This window comes from Electrona antarctica (assembly GCF_951216825.1).
Source record: "Electrona antarctica genome assembly, chromosome: 22".
In the NCBI taxonomy this organism is placed as follows: domain Eukaryota; kingdom Metazoa; phylum Chordata; class Actinopteri; order Myctophiformes; family Myctophidae; genus Electrona; species Electrona antarctica.
In genome coordinates this window covers 14,663,199-14,681,099 of record NC_136805.1, presented here as the reverse complement: position 1 = coordinate 14,681,099, position 17,901 = coordinate 14,663,199, and the positions used below count along the sequence as shown (strand labels likewise).

Sequence of the window (17,901 nt, the reverse complement as noted above, 5' to 3'; positions counted from 1 at the left end):
ACGATTAGCTGGTAATGGACGGACGGACACACACGCGGACACACACACGGACACACGGACGGACAGACGGACGGAGTGCAAAACATACTCTGTCCCCATGCCTTCGGCCTGGTGGAAACAATAATAATTACAGTGAACCAGGTGAAACAGGTGCTCTCTGTCTGGGTGCACTTTCAGGCCAGAAAACACGTGTCCTGCAACAATAAAGTGTGTCAATATTACAATCATGCACGGATTAGGGAAAATGCACACAATATCAATAGTTTATGATTAGCGAGGCAATAAAGCAGCAGTCCCATGCTAGCTTGCGAGCCTACAGGTGTTGGAAACGTATATATTCTGCCTTCTTTTAAGTTATCTTTGAAACTTACCATTGAAGCCAATTACAGCCTCCAACTCCAGTTGGGGGATTCCTCGAGTATCATCCGCCATGTTTAAACAAAACCTATATTTTCCACCGTTTTCTGTCGTCCGCAGGAGGATTAGTCAAAACCAATGCTTTTGGCTTGCAGGCTGCTGTGTTGCTATGTCAAACAAACGTCGCATAGCAACAGCGGGTTGTCACAAATGAAACTGGAGGCCGCAGACGGAACAACAGGAATAATTGAAGTCATAGTGAGATGATCATCAACTCAATCAATCAATAAAATCTGTAGGCTATCTTAAAAATAGGCTAGGTCTATTGATTTTTAATTCATTAATGCCATAGACTATCATTAATCAATAATGCATGATTTTCAACGTCTTTGGTGTTTGGTCACAAATTACAATACATTGCCGATCTGTCTATCATTTTGACGTTGTAAATGAGCAGGTGTTGATTAGGCAAATTAAGTGGCTTAGCTTAAAACAAATTCAAAGCAAGCTATTTGCAACAACAGATGTGGTATTTATGAATGTGTGCATGCGTGCGTGTGTGTGTGTGTGGGGGGGTGTGTGCGCGCGCGTGCGTGCGTGCGCGTGTGTGTGTGCCAGACAGAAAGAGAAAGAGAGATAGTAACAGAAACAGAATATAGCTTAATTATTGTAGCAGACTGAAAAACACAGATTAGAGGAAACATTTCCTCTGAGAACAAATCTGCAATCAAATCAAATGTTTTTAATTATACAGAGAGAGTAACAGTGATACAATCCTCCAGAGACTGGATCTGCTGTTAGTTATCCACACTACAATATACTATACGAAAATGTCAGCTTATCAGCCAATAGGGCATACAGTGTAAATAATAAATATGAAACTGGTTGAGCTATTTGTAAGACCTTTATGACCTTGTGCGATTACTCAGTATGGGCTGGGCTATAGACATGGTATAGAATGCTGTATGAAGATAGAATGCAAAGAAGAGACTAAATACTGCCTACAATAAAATCTCCCTCTCTGTCTCACACACTTCTTTTGACCTCAGTGGAGACAGTCTGCCTGACTTAGCAGTGGGTTCAAATGGTGCTGTCCTTCTACTCAGGTAATTATAAAGAATGGTGAAATGTATATCCCTGTTGTTATTCTGCTATGTTCTAAGACCTCAAACGTGATAAAAAACGATCCATTTCCAACAAATCACAAAAAAGGTCTTTCAAACAACTTTTTTTTAACCTGAAAATTTGACAATTTCACTACAAACTAGAAAAAGTGCCCCTCGGGGCACAGGTCTCCACCAGGTTAGGAGCGTTTTTTGAAGTGGCATTTCTTCCTCAGCCTATTGGGAATGTGTGTGCAAAATTTCACGGAAACGGCCCGATGTGTGCATGATTTGCGGTATTTTGTTCAAAACGGAGAACTTTGGAAGCCAATCTTAGCCAATCAGGATGGAGTATGAAAAATCTGAAAGACCCGTTTCGCTTACTGGCTATATAGAGACTGTGTACCAATTTGTGTGACGTTTGGACAAAATCTGTAGGTGTACCGTCAAAAAATGTGTTTCACCCAATTGACACTGGGTGAAAAAATGGGATAAAAAAATTAAATGTGTTTTGCAAAACCTGACCTCCTAGTGGCGCTATAACAGGCCTATGTGAACATTTTGGGGCAGAGCTTCAGCACTGGCAACCAGGGGGTGTGTGTGCAGAGTTTGGCTGCGATCAAGCCAACGGTGCCAGAGATTAGCTGTCTCTTCACACACACACACACACACACACACACACACACACACACACACACACACACACACACACACACACACACACACACACACACACACACACACACACACACACACACACACACACACACACACACACACACACACACACACACACACACACACACACACACACACACACACACACCACCCCCCCCCCCTCTCCCCCCATGCCTTCGGCCTCATAGAGACAATGACAGAATATGCTACCAGACTCTATAATTACAAACGCTAAACGCTCCACAGAGTGCATACTGTATCCCCTAGGCTGGGTTGCATGTCATAGCATTTCTATGACATACAGTACAACTTCTTGCATTTGTGGCACCATAATGTGCTTTTTGGAGGTGCTCTGTACTCTATACAGGCATGCGATTCAACATGTGATGAATTGTATTGCTCTCTCATTTCCAGATCTAAGCCAATAGTAATGGTGGAAGCACAGGTGACATTCAGCCCAGACCAGATCCCCACCAACAACTCAGACTGCAATTCTCCTTTTAACAACACAGCTAAAGTCTGTTTCACTATGACTAACCATTCTACTGTGGATGTGGAGACAGGTTTAATACAATCTATATACACAATATACACACCATAGAGCCATTTTAGACTTTTACATTAATTTCATGTAAAGCTTAACCTTTTAATCAAAGTCTAAACTGCTCCAGTTCAAGCACAGATTAATTACACGTTGACGCTGGATTCAACCCACTACCGCGCTTACATCGAGACACCAAAACAACGACAGCTGTTCAACACTTTTACCCTTGACATGGCAAAGACACACTGCTTCTCACATGAATTCAACATTAAGGTAGGTTGGTAACCTAAAAATAATCAAAAATCCCATTTATAATATTTTGACTGTGAATCTTTTCATGATAATAACGCTCTGTCATTGCAGGCTTGTCCAGAGGATGTTGTGAATGAACTTTGTAATGAACTTGGATTCACCTTTGAAGGTGTTCCATCTTCAGACAAACTCAGTCCAAGCCTTGCACAGCAAGCTCAAACAACCACCTATCATCATGTAAGTTACCTTTAAATGATGCCTGTCTGTCTGTCTGTCATTTCATGGGTCAAATATTTCTGTAAAATTCAATGGTCATTATTTTTATTTAGAGATGGAGAATAGACATTGCCTTGAGAGCTTGATATTTTGCTTTTATTCGATATAGAACAGCAGTAGAGACAGGAAACAGGGAGAGTTGGGGAGTGACATGCAGCAAATCCACTGCTGGACTTAGCACCTTAACTGTATCATCATCTCATTGTTACAATATGTGATTAACACGGTTGACTTTCTCCCTTGTACAACAGTTAAAGTTTGACACTACTGACAACCTCAAAGTTGATTTCAACTTTACCGGGTGAGTCATAATGTACACATGTCCTAGTGTTGATGAGTCAGCACTGGTTCCCATCATACAACATGTTAGAATACAAGGGGAATGAGACCTGCCGTCTTGATGCCTTGATACCTACAGTACTAGCACAGGAATGCTATGCAATTGATTTCTTTATTGCTACAATAAATTCCTTTGTACATTTACAGGCATATCAGTAGCATAGACGACTGACTTAAATGTACAACACACAGACAAATAGTAATTCTATACAGGTTACTATTGCTGCCTGGTAGCAATAGAATATGTTCATACTTAGCAGTAAAAGAATTAAGAACAACTCTCCTTGACCAAAGTTCTGTACAGACCGGGAGGTAGCTACAATACTGTACAAGAACCACAGACATAAATAAAAACAAGACAGCTCAAAATGCTCAAACAATTGGGTGCACCAACTTGCCGAAATTGGACGTAGAAAGAGGGGTTTTGTAAGCACTTTTAGATTGAAATGTGATTTAGTCAATAGAACACGTATGCCCGTACGGTATAAGAGTTACAAAAAGAAAAGGCACATATTTCACCAGAAAGTAATGCATTTGTCTTTTGTTGACATATTACCTGAACTGTTCTAGGTTATTGAGAAGAGAAAAAAATACATTCTTCTTCAATAGCATTCTGATTAGATCCAATTTGGAAGCAATTCCAGTGAGTGGGCATGGTCTATGGGCTGGAAAACAGGCTAAAGCAATTCATTAGTAATGTGTATTTCTTGGGTTGACCAGCAGAGGATGTTAAAACCATATTTTGCCTTTCCACCTTATGATTCAACCTACTCTCAAGATTAAGAAGAACTGTAATTCCCCACTTCCCACACATTAACAATGAATTTTCAAAGCTTTTCCATAACTTTATCCACAAGTATTCTATCCCATATCCAGACAAAAGCATTCATCTGGTGCAATAATTAGGCTCTTACTCCAGTGTCATCAATGCACCAAGACAGACTTGAGCGAAGGTGACAGTATCACGGTGCAACGTGTTGTTAGCTTGTAGATCTATTATTTATGTCTTGTATACATTAGGCCACACTCATGCAGCTTGTGCAGCCCAGCACTACATACTATGTTAGACAAAAACAAGGTACTGTATATCCAAACATTTTGTAATGCATTTGATTAATTCTAAAACTTTTCCAGGCCTGGAAAACTTTCTCTCTTTTTAAAATAAAAATATATTTCCAGGAATTTCATGACTGTGGGAAACCTGGAAATTAAAACTTTTTTCCTTTTCCATTTTTGCATCATAATCAGCTCTACAGAGGTTAGAGTGGGCATAGATGATCTGTTGAACGTAACTGTGTCAGTTGAGAACAGAGAGGAGAACTCGTACAACAGTCGTGTCACTCTCACATACCCTCCTGGGCTCTCATACAGGAAGTTCACCATACAGCAGGTAAGGCAGTATTGCCATGGTACTATGCAATATTATATAACTGACATCAAGTTCAGCCTTAATACGTTGTTCTCATTCGTTAAAGATATGTGATTAACATGCCTTGTGGTTTTCTGTCTTTACCAAGGGAAGAGTGGAATGCAACTCTTTAGACGCTAAGAATGGTTCGTCACGGGGGAAGAGTGACTGCACCATTGACAAGCCTGTTTTCAAAAGCAATGCCAAGGTTCGACTTTTAGATTGCTATTCTAACCCAGCTTCTGCTCACACACCTCTGAATAATCAGATACAAAATAACTTTGAAAATGTATGTTCTACTGTTTTCGTAGATGAATACATTGGGTCAAAGCACTTTCTCTGTTTTCTCTCATTCCATTCTAGGTTGTTTTCACTGTCTCCTATGGGATAGATACCAACAGTGAACTTGACAGAAAGATTCTGATCACTGCAAATGCCACAAGGTACGGTTATCTGGTGGAAAACTTTGCACTTGTGTGATTGTGTGCTTTATATTATTACATTCCTAGGAATCATTTGTTTTCTGTTTCAGTGCAAATGCTAAGCATTCCCAAGAAAGTGAACTTTATCAACAGAAGGAGATTGATGTGAAGTACAGCATTTTTCTATCCATTTTCAATCCAAGGTTTGCATAGTTTTTTTGTCATTCACAAAGTCAGCCACTCACTGTATTTAATTTAATCATTTTCTTTTGACTGGTTAGCACTTAGCAGATCAAACCTCGGCAAGGTTTTATATTTAATAAAACTATTCTTAATATTTTCATTCAGTTCACTCTACACCAAATTTATTTTTGGAAGAAATGATCTGCAAACACCACATCCGCAATCAATTAAGGTAAAATGTTATGCAAATCTTTTAACAATATAATTCAGTGTTTAGGTTTACTGCGACATTAAGGAATACCTCACCCCTCTTTCTAACATCTTCTCTCAGGTTGAAAATACTGGGAGAGCCGTTAATGTTACTGTGGTCATCAAGGTGCCAGTGAAGCTTGGTGATGCAGACATCTGGGTGAATCCTGGTAGTATAAAGGTAACTCACATGGATGGACACTTCAATGCATGATATTGGAGCTCAAACACACCATGAACCTAGTGCAAACTGCTCCGTGTATTTCTCATGACAGATTCAGTTCAATGAGTTGTGCTTCTATGGATGTGACTCTAATGATATGTTGTCCAACGTTCAGATTCTAGGCTGCGACAAACACAACGACGAGGAACCTACTCGCTCAGATGTTGTAGATAACAAAAGATCTTACTGTGGTAAATATGTCTTGCCATCCACAAATTGCACGCATTTATTTTGTCCAACATGAATGACTTTGGTTTAATCTCTCTTTTAATTGCCAATAGGACTGCTCCGTTGCCAGGTGTGCAGTGTTCAGATGCAACACGTCTTGTGATGGACACGTTTACAAACTCTCTGCTAACCTGAGCTCCGGATGGATCGAGCAGGTAAATAACAATGTCTATCTATGATATATGTGGCGTTTACTCAATACGTATAAATTATCTCAATATACTAGTGTACAGGTAAAGGATCAGTACAGGGTTAAAGCTACCTCAAGAATTAATTGTACACTTTCACTCAACTGACATTCATGAGTATCTGTTGCCTACTTCAATGAAGTGATACAGCATGTATTCTGTAAGTGAACTTTGAACTTTATTGAGAGGATGGCCCCTTGAGATGCAGCATCGCGTTTTAGAGGGGGTCCTATACATACAAAATACAACATTACAGCTGCAAGTACACAGTACTAAAGACACAACATGACATACAGTACAAATACACAGGACATACACATACAGGTACAGTTAGCTTGCTCCCCTTCTCCCACCCCACCCCTGACCCCCAACCCCCAACATTGAAGACAATGTGCAGGACTACTCCTTTCTTTTTAACATTCATCATTAAAATGACTAGGCCGATGCCCGTTGGGAACGCATGCCCTCTGGTTATGCAATATTGTACCCGTTGTCAGTAGCCTACTCCATATATTGAGATTCACAGAACTATTCAGACTTTGCTGCTGATCCAAACAACTTCCCATTTGGCACATTACTCCCTCTGTCAGACGGTTCTTGAGATAATGTGGGGACACACGGACGGACAATTCATATAAACATTTTCTCAGACTACAATTTGGGAACATGTTTTAATATTCATGATTTTTAATAATGTTCATAGTGACACAACCAATCAATAAAAGTCTACAGTAGTTGTCATAAGAATATTTCTGCAATTCTACAATTATTGTAGATAGAGATTTATAAACGTTTACATTCATTCACCGTCTCTCAATTGTCTCTAACAAAGACTGCTTCTCATCCTCTTCCCTCTTTGTTTCTGACCCACAGATTGGTCTCCAGTCTGCCAAATTCCGTTTGATCAGCACAGCCACTTGGGAGTATGACTTTTTTTCACCAGAGTCTGAAAACAAACCCCCAGTTCGACAGGTAACATTGAATCTATATGTTAATGTCACTCTGTGTCATTTAGAACAAAGAAGACAAATTGTGATTTAAAGAATGTGAATGAAATGTAGTTGTTCTTGTGACCACTCCTCAGATTGTGGCAACAGTAGAGGTGTACACTGAGACAGACCTCACCAATGCGACCATTGGTGGAACCGTGGGAGGACTTGTTCTTTTGGCTTTGATCACTGCTGGCTTATACAAGGTAATAGCAGTATCCTACTGTGTTCTAATCTACTTGCAACTCATTGCAACTACCTGCAGCCATTATCCCCAAATGGCACCGCTCTGCAACTAGTCAGGCCAGACCGCTGAAACGGTCTCAAAAACGGTTTTAGCCCAGGCAGACTAATTGTTTTATGAATGTTCAAAACGTATCCATTCAATAATGTCTCGCATCGTATCCTAATCAAGGTGCATTAACTAGGAAATTCCCAGCATCTGCTATTTTTTATATTGTAGTTGTTATTTTGCCACTAGAGCAGGGGTGTTCAACTAGATTAGGCCGGGGGCCACAACTGTAGAATGATTGTGTGTGGGGGGCCGCACAGACATTTTGTGGGTTCTCAAAATGCATTTTGTGCTCAAACACGAAGATTTATGTATATATAATACATGTCTGCACAGTAATGAGCAGGATAATATGTGTATACAGGTATATGCTACCTTAGAATAGATGTAGACCTATTTGACAGTGCATAAACATAATTGCCTTGACATTAAAGTCTAATTTCTCTCCAAAAGCCCTTGAATATGATTGAATAAGATTTAGGATTACTGACATTATGGTATTCTCACACTTTATATCGCCCACACCATACTTGTAACTTTCATTAGCCCTCGAAAAAAAAAAGAAGGTATATATATATATCTTTTTGTTTTTGTCCTTCCAAGGGCCACAAGGGGGCGCTCCGTGGGCCACACTAGAGCGTTAAATCTGCTTTGCTGTATATTTATTCTAGTTTTTCTCCTCATGTGTATGTTGTTGTGTCCTACTCTCAGGCTGGGTTTTTCCAGTCAGTACATGCTGATCAGGGTGGAGCAGAACCACCAGAGGAACAACAGTGAACACAAGGACACAGATCAGGGACAGAATGTACAGAATGGACTGTACTTTTTGTACTGTTTGTAATGCATTGAATCATTACTTTCTGTTCTATTGTTGTTGATTTCATCATTGCTCATTGTTACAACACAGATATTTTAATGACGTAATTTTTAGTTATTTTGCCTATCCTATTTACACCTAGCAGACTTGTAAGGAAAAAAAGAATAATATAAACATCTAACATACAGGGGGGGGGGGGGGGCAGTAAACAAACAGGGTGAAACAGACAAACAGAGGGAAAAAAAACAAACACAAATAAAAATACAGAAAAAAGAAAGAATAGGAGAACACTAATTTGATCACTCAGAATTCACAATTGCACGTGAAAATAAAGGTTATTCTACATTACTATATCTTAATGAATATATACTTAATAAGATAATATCTTATTAAGTATATATTATTAAGTATAAATCATATCTTAAAGATATGATTTATGGGTGGCATACTATATTGTTAATGTTTTATACTTTTATTTGTGTTATAGATCTCCCTTTTTTGTTTGTTCTTGCCTTTGTCCCCTTAAAGATGCCAAATCCCCTAAGATTGTACCTACTATCTCTAGCCTCAAACAGTTCCTGGATACAGCCCGGAAGAAGTCTGTTATGCACTTTGTACATTATAACTGCTGTTGTGAAGTCTACAAGATCATGTCATTTTAGGGTATGTAACTGAATAAAAAGTGGATTTGTTGGTGCATAGTAATCTGCGTGATTTATAATTCTGATTGCTTTCTTTTGAAGTAAGAATATTGGGTTGATGTTTGATAGTTGCTCCCCCATACTTCCACAGAATAACTGATGTGCGGAAGTACGAGGGAGCAATACAGTAAGTGGAGTGACTTCTGGTTCAAAATTGGTCTCATCTTGTATAGTACTGCAATTGTTTTTGAGAGTTTGGTTCTTAAATTGTTTATGTGAGATTTCCAATTAAGTTTAGTGTCAATTATAACACCTAGAAATTTAGTGTTCAGCACTTGTTCAATTTCAACATCGGCGAACTTAATTTTGATCCGTTTGTCTATTTTCCTGTTACCAAAAATTATGAATTTAGTTTTGCTTAAGTTTAGAGACAGTTTATTAATATCAAACATTCTAAGCTCCTTCTCTACTGTATCCAGGAGCCGGTCGAAGCTCCCCCCTGAGCAATACAGACTTGTGTCATCCGCGAATAGGACACAACTTAGATAATTTAATATGTCTAATATTTTTACTCTAGTAAACCAAAACAATATCTCTGTTGAAACATTGTGGCAGCTATTTCTTATATACTCTGGCTTGGGGGAAGGGGGGTCATGTTATACTATCACTATTACTCACTGTGGGCAGGTTTTGCTTTAAATTATTTAATATAATATGTCTGTCTATAGATCGATCAATCCCAAAGGCCTTAGAAGGAAACCCTTAAGAGACATGTAGAGATATCTCTCATCAGAAAAAGAGAAGCACAAGCAGGATTGATTAATAATTCATTCAGAGACTATTGTCAATATTGTTTGTGCTTCCATATAAACGTACGCCCCAAAAGCACACATTCGTGTCTATTTCACTGCAGCCTGCGCTGAATAAAAAATAACTGTAGCCTGCAGCAATTCCTTTTTCAGAAAGTAGACACCCATGGCTGTATGTTTCATACATGTTCAACATTGTGCATATCAGTGATAGGTGTTTTGGGGAGTAGTTGCCATAGATTTGTACTATATGAGATTGATACCAAGCATTGTCCATTGATTGTCGTGTTATGTGGAATAGGGCTTTATAAATCTAAAGTTAGTATAGTACTACAGTTCAATAAAATAATATTGATCACAGTTACAAATATACATGCTTTGAGAGAAAATGTCTATGTTACATTACAGATAAAATAAGCAAGAACCATGCCGGAAGTTCCGGAACCATGCCCAAAAAACACATTCGCCCCCATTTTCCCCCCCAATGGGGACAGTATAACATGCGTGACTTATAGGCTACTATACTAAAGATACCACATCATACCAGTCCTCTGTGACCTCCTCTGGCTCTCAGTCAAGCACAGAAAAAAATTGAAAATACTTCACCATTTACAAGGCCCTAAACAGCCAGGCTCCTCTCTGCCTCTTTGAGCTCCTGCAACACCACGCCCCCTCCCGCGCCCTCAGATCGTGTGATGCCAACCTCCTGGACATCCCCATAAGAGACGAACCTAGGAGTGACAGGGCCTTCTCGGTGGACGCCCCCTCCATATGGATCTCACTCCCAGCTCACATCAAAGCTGCCCCCATACTCACCACATTTAAAACCCCATACCTTTACTTCTATAGTTTAACTTTTTAATCATGTTCCTAATGAAGTTGTATCCGAGTACTCAGAAAAGCAAACAGACACATCAGTCCAAAACCTCTAGCTTGATTTTAAAGGAAATATCACATTAGTATTAGCCTTGGAAACCGCAGGCGTCTCGTTTTCACAAGAAAAAGAAAAGCCTGAGCAAACAAGCCACATTTCCTGGTCTAGGAGTGGGAGTGAACTACAGTGCAGAGGGTCACAAAAAAAAAGGTTCCTACCTTGAAGGCTTGAACCGTCTTCTACCCGACTTCATCAGTTGTGTACTGCAAATGATGGTCAGGGTCAAACCAATTGGAATCCATGGATAGAGATAGATTAGAACCTCAATCTCATGGTCCAGAATAAGTTGGGAGGGACACCATAGCCTTGAGTGAAAGAAAGAAAGAAAGAAAGAAAGAAAGAAAGAAATTGAAGTGAGTAAGTGACCATGAGCCACATACATGTATAATGTACCATTTCATAATTTAATCAAACATGTTTATCATTCCTGCACATACTAATTTATTTTGTACTCTATGCGGTGGCATTTTTAAACATGCACACAATTTAAAAAAGCTACACCTAGAAATATGACTAGTGTATTCCCAAATAAATTGAGAGATTACATTGAAATCTAGATGTGTTAATCAGGTTGTAATACTTGCTACAATATAACTTTCAATTAAGCAATCATTGGCAGCGGTAGACAGTAACAAAGTACTATACTTATATATATGAAAATAGCAGATCTACAAGCTCACAGCTTAAAGTGAGGCGTTGTGACCTTGTAGATCTGCTATTTTCAATTTTTTTTTTTTTTTTCTTTGGGACCGAAAATGGATTTCCTCAACTCCTACATACCAAGTGCTTGTCAATCAAATATGATTATTTTGGGGGTCACGGCCTGAAAAGGTTGAGAACCACATTACATTTACCTGGTAAGACCCAACGATGCTTCTCGGTAACATTTTTATTTTAATTAATCACTTAATTATTATTATTTTTTCTATTATTTTTTCACCTAAACATCATCATTGATGTTCATTGTTTAGTCTTGCAATGCCATTGGTCTTGATATTTGCATATAAATACCCCCCACAGAAGCACAAATTTACACAACTTCAAAATCTCTGGAGTGGAGTGTAATTTCTAATCAAAATTGACCTATGACCTTTAATCTTTAACCCTGATAAAAGTAACTAAAATGCATGTAATACATATATTTGTGTGATCATTAGAATGTCTAGAACATGTATCATGTATTATTGTGAAAGATATCCACCGAATGTAAATTATTAATTTATTATTATTATTTTAATAATTATTATAAATGTGCATACAATTTATTAAACTTTTATTTTTATTTTTTTTACATATTTTTTTAACATAAGTCTTTTTTGCAAGTAGAAATGTATCCGGGTCTTAGAAGGGGAAATAAATCCACCTCTTTACCATTCCTCATCATAAAATAGCCGATCTGCAAGCTATTTTCAGTGTGCAACACCGGCACACAACAGAGAAAGTGACTCTGTTATCCAATAATCTGAAATCAGTTGTGGCGCCTGAGAACTTTAAATTAATCCATGAATACAGCAATGAATTGATATTAAATAGAAACTTTACTCTGAAATTTGTACTTTAACAGCGGTGGGCAACTTTGACGATGGAGAGGGCCACTATATTTCCACATTCACTCCAGAGGGCCACTATATTTCCACACTCACTCCAGAGGTCCACTATTTCCACACTCACTCCAGAGGGCTACTACATTTCCACACTCACTCCAGAGAGCTACATTGCATATTACTGTCGTAGCAAAAATATATAATATATATATATATTGCTATATAAGTAAGTCAGTCAGAGAGGCTTATTGTCGTTTCAATGCGCTAGACCTCTGGGAGATGGTTTGCTGAGGTGGAGCGCAACACCTACCAGCTTAGCCGCAATTTGCAACTCTAGATTTTTTTATAATGGTATGAATCTAGAGTTGCAATACCCTCCATTGACTCCCCACTCATCATTTTGCGTTTGCGATCTGCTCGTCTTAAACGACGTTAAACTCACCAACATTGCAGCTGTAGTCCAAGCTTGAATTATTCTCTTTCAATCTGCAAAGCTTGTTTTTCATAAAAATCCCCCGTAGACATGTTATGAGCTACTTTCTGTCAAGAGATTCTGTGCAAGTGATTCTTTTTCTAAGTGCTGGAGTTTGGAAGCGCTCGTCGTAAGTCCCTGAACGTCCCTGCATGCATCTGTTTCGCATTTGCACATAATGCAGGAGGCAGCAGCGCGACCCCTTAATAAAAACGAGCGCTTCCAAACTCCAACATTTCTTCTTCTTGACATAAAGTAGCTCATAACATGTCTACGGGGGATTTTTATGAAAAACAAGCTTTGCAGATTGAAAGAGGATAATTCAAGCTTGGACTACAGCTGCAATGTTGGTGAGTTTAACGTCGTTTAAGACGAGCAGATCGCAAACGCAAAATGATGAGTGGGGAGTCAATGGAGGGTATTGCAACTCTAGATTCATCCCATTATAAAAAAATCTAGAGTTGCAAATTGCGGCTACCATCAGCTCCCAATACTTACCGCACAACTTCAAGCCGTGCTACTCAACTTCAAGCCGTGCTACTCAACTTCAAGCCGTGCTACTCATACGCTGAGTTGGCGGTGCCGAGTTGGGCTCTAGACCGGGCGCCAGCCCAGGCAGAAGCGGTTCTGGACAACCGTGCAGGTCCGACCGACTCGACACCGGGCACTGCACTCCCTGTGGTGGTGTGAATTTGTGAAACGCGTGTGTCGAATTTGAAGTCGGTGGGGCTAACGGTTCTCGAGTTATGTGGATTACAGACATACACACAGAGACTTGGTGCATTTATATAAGATGTTAACTTTATGAACTAAATACAAATTGGACATAAAAATACATTTTAATACTAGTCATTAAGCTACTAATTTAGACTAAAGTAATTAAAGCTGGTTATGTTTGCATGTTTGGAATTGTAACAGCTTGTTATATCAATATTCTGATATTAACCTGAGGGCCGCATGAAGTGAAGGCAGCATGTTGCCCATGTATGCTTTAGTTTAGAAAACTTGAAAGCATTTACTTTAAGTTTTAGCTGATGCTCTTATCCAGGGGAACTTACAGTGAGGGTTTAGTATGAGGTTTCATACAAGGATAGTTGGTTCTGTGACTCCCTGACAAAACATTCTGTATTTATTTAAAAGTAGTATAACCCTGGACCCATGCATGGTATGCACACAGCACCTTCAGCATTTCAATGTCCAAACAAATGATGTATCTGGCCTATTTATCTTTACAAGCCTTTACAGATTTAGCCACAACCACAGGCTACATTTATGTGCTTTAATGCCTGCAGGTTGCATAAGCATTACAAATTACAATAAAACAGCTCAATACAAGGACACTTGACAGCACACGACGTGCTTTATCTGAGTAGTTTGTTTTACCAAGTAAAACCTAATTACACATATTGCATTATGCTACGCAGCTAACTAGGTAGCCTAATCTAACTCACCTGGAGAATCCACTCACTGCAGTTTGTCATGACGATATATATTTGTTTAATTTTACGGTGGGAAATTAAAACTGGCGAGCCTGCTTCTTTGGAGCCTAGGTGAGGTACGTGATGCGACTGTATCCTGTTTACCTTCTAGGGCTAGACCATAATGACCATTGGTTCTCAAAGTGGTGTCCGGGGACCCCCAGGGGCCCTTGAAGGCGTTGCAGGGGGTCCCAACTCCCAAGCAAAAATATTTTGATAGGCCTACTTGGCAAAAACAAAATCTCGAAAGTGTTGGAAAAATTGCCAAATAGGCTATATATTATATCAATTTGGGGGGTCCTTATTGGCAAGGAAAAGTTTGAGAACTATGTAGCTAGCTGTTCTAGTGAGTAGGCCTATCTGACAAATTCAATACACCTTTATTCTAATTTGCTTTTTATCTTTAAAACAAAATGTTTTGTTTTGTATTGAAAAAAAGGCTATTGACATTTTAGATTAATAAATAACAACTAAGAGAAAGATTTTGTTTTTATTGTACAAACGTACACAATTAAGAGAATTCAGTCAAAGTAAAATAAGACAAAATAAGCCATCACACCGTCACGTATATAGGCAAGTAAACAGGACAGTAAGTAGTAGGCTAATGAAGATTACGAAATGTGTCTAAAGATATGCAGAAAGTCATTCATATTCTGACAGAGGGAGACAGGTGGGGTTATTTTATGAGATTTTTCCTTTTTTTTTAGAAGCAGTGATCAGCTGTAATTTATTACACAAATAATCACAAATCATATAGGCTAGGTACTGTACATCCATTTCATTATATCCATTTCATTTTTGAGCCTAATGTGAACAAAAATAAAAGCCTGGGTATCAAGGCTAATTTCATTATAATTCAACATAAAACCCTTCAAAAATAAACAAGTTATATAGCCTACTGTGGGCAACTGGGCATATGATTAACTTCATATTCATTCATTCAACATTAAGAGGAGGGTTGTCCGCACACTGTGTAGTTGCTCCTGCAGGAAACTTTATTAAATCAACAACGTTTCGACCCTTACGGGTCTTCGTCAGGTATCGCCATACCTGACGAAGACCCGTATGGATCGAAACGTTTTTGTAAATACCCCCCTTTTTCGTTTCCTACATTTAAAAATATATGCAGTAAAGCCTATATATTATAGCCTTTATCGAAAGATTAGCAAAAAGTTTAAACAAAAAATAATTACAACTTTTCATCAATTAAAAACAGTTTTTGGAAAGTACTTCATAAATAACACAAAAAAGCAAATTATTTCCATAAAAAAATACGAATAAAATAAGAAATAAGTTTAAGGAAAAGAGAAAATAGCAGATCTACAAGCTTGTGACATGGTGCAACGCGTTGTGAGCTTGGGTCACAACGCTATTGGGTCCCGGGCAAACTCTAATTTCACTTTGGGAACCATTGGAGAAGAGCATGTGTACATCTAGACTCTGCATGACTGATAACCTGATCCTTATCCTGCTGTATGCACCTGCTGAATTACCTCGACTACTGCATTTTAACTCATCCACTAGCAATAGTTACTATTAGTTAGCACAGGCCACCATAGATTTGTTCTAACAACGTGAGTTGTAAGATTTGTCTTAAGTCATGATTATAATGTTATTGATTGATTGATTGATTGATTGATTGAAGAATTTATTAACAGTTTGCAGAATTACAGTACATTTCAAGCACAAACTCAATACAAAGGCTGTTAACTGTGAGTGGACGACCCAATTAAGCATTACACTTGTTTCCAATAGGGTCCACCATGTTCAAATCATCAAAACATTTAGAGACGTACAAATAGACACTTCTATAGACAGAACAGGAATTCATCATAAAGGAGGTAAAAAGGGAAAAGAAACATATACAGTGAGGGGGAAAAAAAGGCCCCTTTCAAAAGAAACGTTTTTGGCCTGGAGGCACTTTGTGAAATAGAAGTCAAATCAGTAGGCTACTTGGCCTTCCCACTGGTGAGCACTAAAGTGTAATCTGATCTGATCTGATCTGATCTGATCTGATCTGATCTGATCTGATCTGATCTGATCTCAGATCAGATGTAACAGTTGACCATGTTGAAGCGTTTCACTGCCAGTCTACTCTCTAACTCTCACAGCAGAGTATGTACTCTCAGGGTTCAATTCTCTCAGCTTCATCTTTTTCTTTCCTTTAGCTTTCCTCGCAGAGAAATCCAATGCTGCATAGTTCACCGCATCATCGCCATTCTGGAGAAAAATGATTGTGATATACCTATATTAATCAGGCTGTGACCAAAATCACTAGAGTCCAGTCAGAGTAGTGATTAAATCATGCAATTACATTTGAATCAACAATGACAAACGTTACAGTATTGATTCTTGAAACAAAGACCACCTTGATGACCACGGCACAACCCTATATGCCTGAGAGAGCTCACACTCAGGGAGAGAAGCACATGGTAAAGGAATATTGAATATTAATGTGAGGTCCATAAATACTAATGTCAAATTGCTAAACACTGATTTGGTTGCTTGAAAAATTATTACCGGTTCCTGATGGACAGCTGACCGGACACGTCCAAGATGAGACGAAGTGTTCCATGTTCCTACAAGTAAAGGCATGGAATAAACATGAAACTATAAGCTTTCTAAGGCAGTGTTTCTGAACCTATGAGTAGGGACCCAAAATGTGTTGCAACTTTAATGTAGGAACTATAGGAATATTAAGTGGCCGTAGCTGAATGGGTATAGAGGCCGCCTGGGAATCAGAAGGTCCCTGTGCCTGGTTTGTCTAATTTATCTATTTAAACTTAAAAGGAAACGAGCTAGTATAGTGAACAAAATTATTATTGTAGTATGGAGAAATTTGCAAAGACGGGGAGGTGGGGCGCAGGACAGTAGCCTACAGTACATACAAAGGGGTTGACACTAACGGTTGTCCGACTGCCCAGTGCCCTGCATGGCAAGTAAATAAAATGTTCGGGCAAGTGGAGTTTGATTTCAGGTTGCCAGACAGGCAAGTGCATTTAGTCATTAATATATATATATATATATATATTCCAATCGTGGCTTTAAGCCTTACAGTATTTGCAGGTCCAAAATGTCTCAGTGATTGATATGGTCTCACTCACACTACAAAGAATGGATTAGGTTTTAAACTGAATCTTGCCAGAGCCATCGCTGTATACTGTGTCCTCCGTTTCAATATTCAGCACGGTATTTAAATACAAACCACCTCCCTTTTAATAATAAAAAAAAGTGTAACCAAGACATGAGAAACATCGACACATAATGATGGATTATAATGCATGTGCAATGGATCTATTTTACCTTGGGAATGTTCACGAACACTCTTCACATTTCTGCTGTAGTATATTGACTGAATGACATTCACGATCACACTGCATGCCAACAGTAACCCCAGTACAATGACAAGTGGGTCCAGCTTCTGACCTGGAAACAGAGACAAAACAATACATCAAATCTGTTAATGACGGACTGA

The 17,901-nt window shown here is 38.8% G+C and overlaps 2 protein-coding genes across 3 annotated transcripts in view; one reads left to right on the top strand and one right to left on the bottom strand.

The window, feature by feature from the left end:
- Positions 1 to 17,901, bottom strand: part of LOC306915255 (cilia- and flagella-associated protein 52-like) — an 87,607-nt gene that overhangs the window by 8,066 nt on the left and 61,640 nt on the right. Inside the window, exons 1-2 of one of the 2 annotated variants that reach the window (XM_079492540.1) lie at positions 14,400 to 14,525; positions 11,091 to 11,237 (exon numbers count right to left, since the gene is read on the bottom strand). The gene's annotated coding sequence lies outside the window, so the exon portion shown is untranslated. Of the gene's footprint in view, positions 1 to 11,090; positions 11,238 to 14,399; positions 14,526 to 17,901 lie in introns of those variants that run through there. The other variant, XM_079492541.1, reaches the window with a different exon arrangement.
- LOC306914995 (integrin alpha-X-like) lies at positions 568 to 8,508 on the top strand (the record flags this gene model as incomplete). The annotated part of the gene is made up of 17 exons (XM_079492237.1): positions 568 to 615; positions 1,345 to 1,463; positions 2,553 to 2,701; positions 2,810 to 2,955; positions 3,046 to 3,171; positions 3,462 to 3,511; positions 4,798 to 4,939; positions 5,067 to 5,165; positions 5,321 to 5,400; positions 5,490 to 5,582; positions 5,728 to 5,794; positions 5,858 to 5,992; positions 6,150 to 6,200; positions 6,316 to 6,417; positions 7,324 to 7,422; positions 7,535 to 7,645; positions 8,443 to 8,508. 17 exons carry the CDS (start codon positions 568 to 570, stop codon positions 8,506 to 8,508), a joined length of 1,683 nt encoding a protein of 560 aa, XP_079348363.1.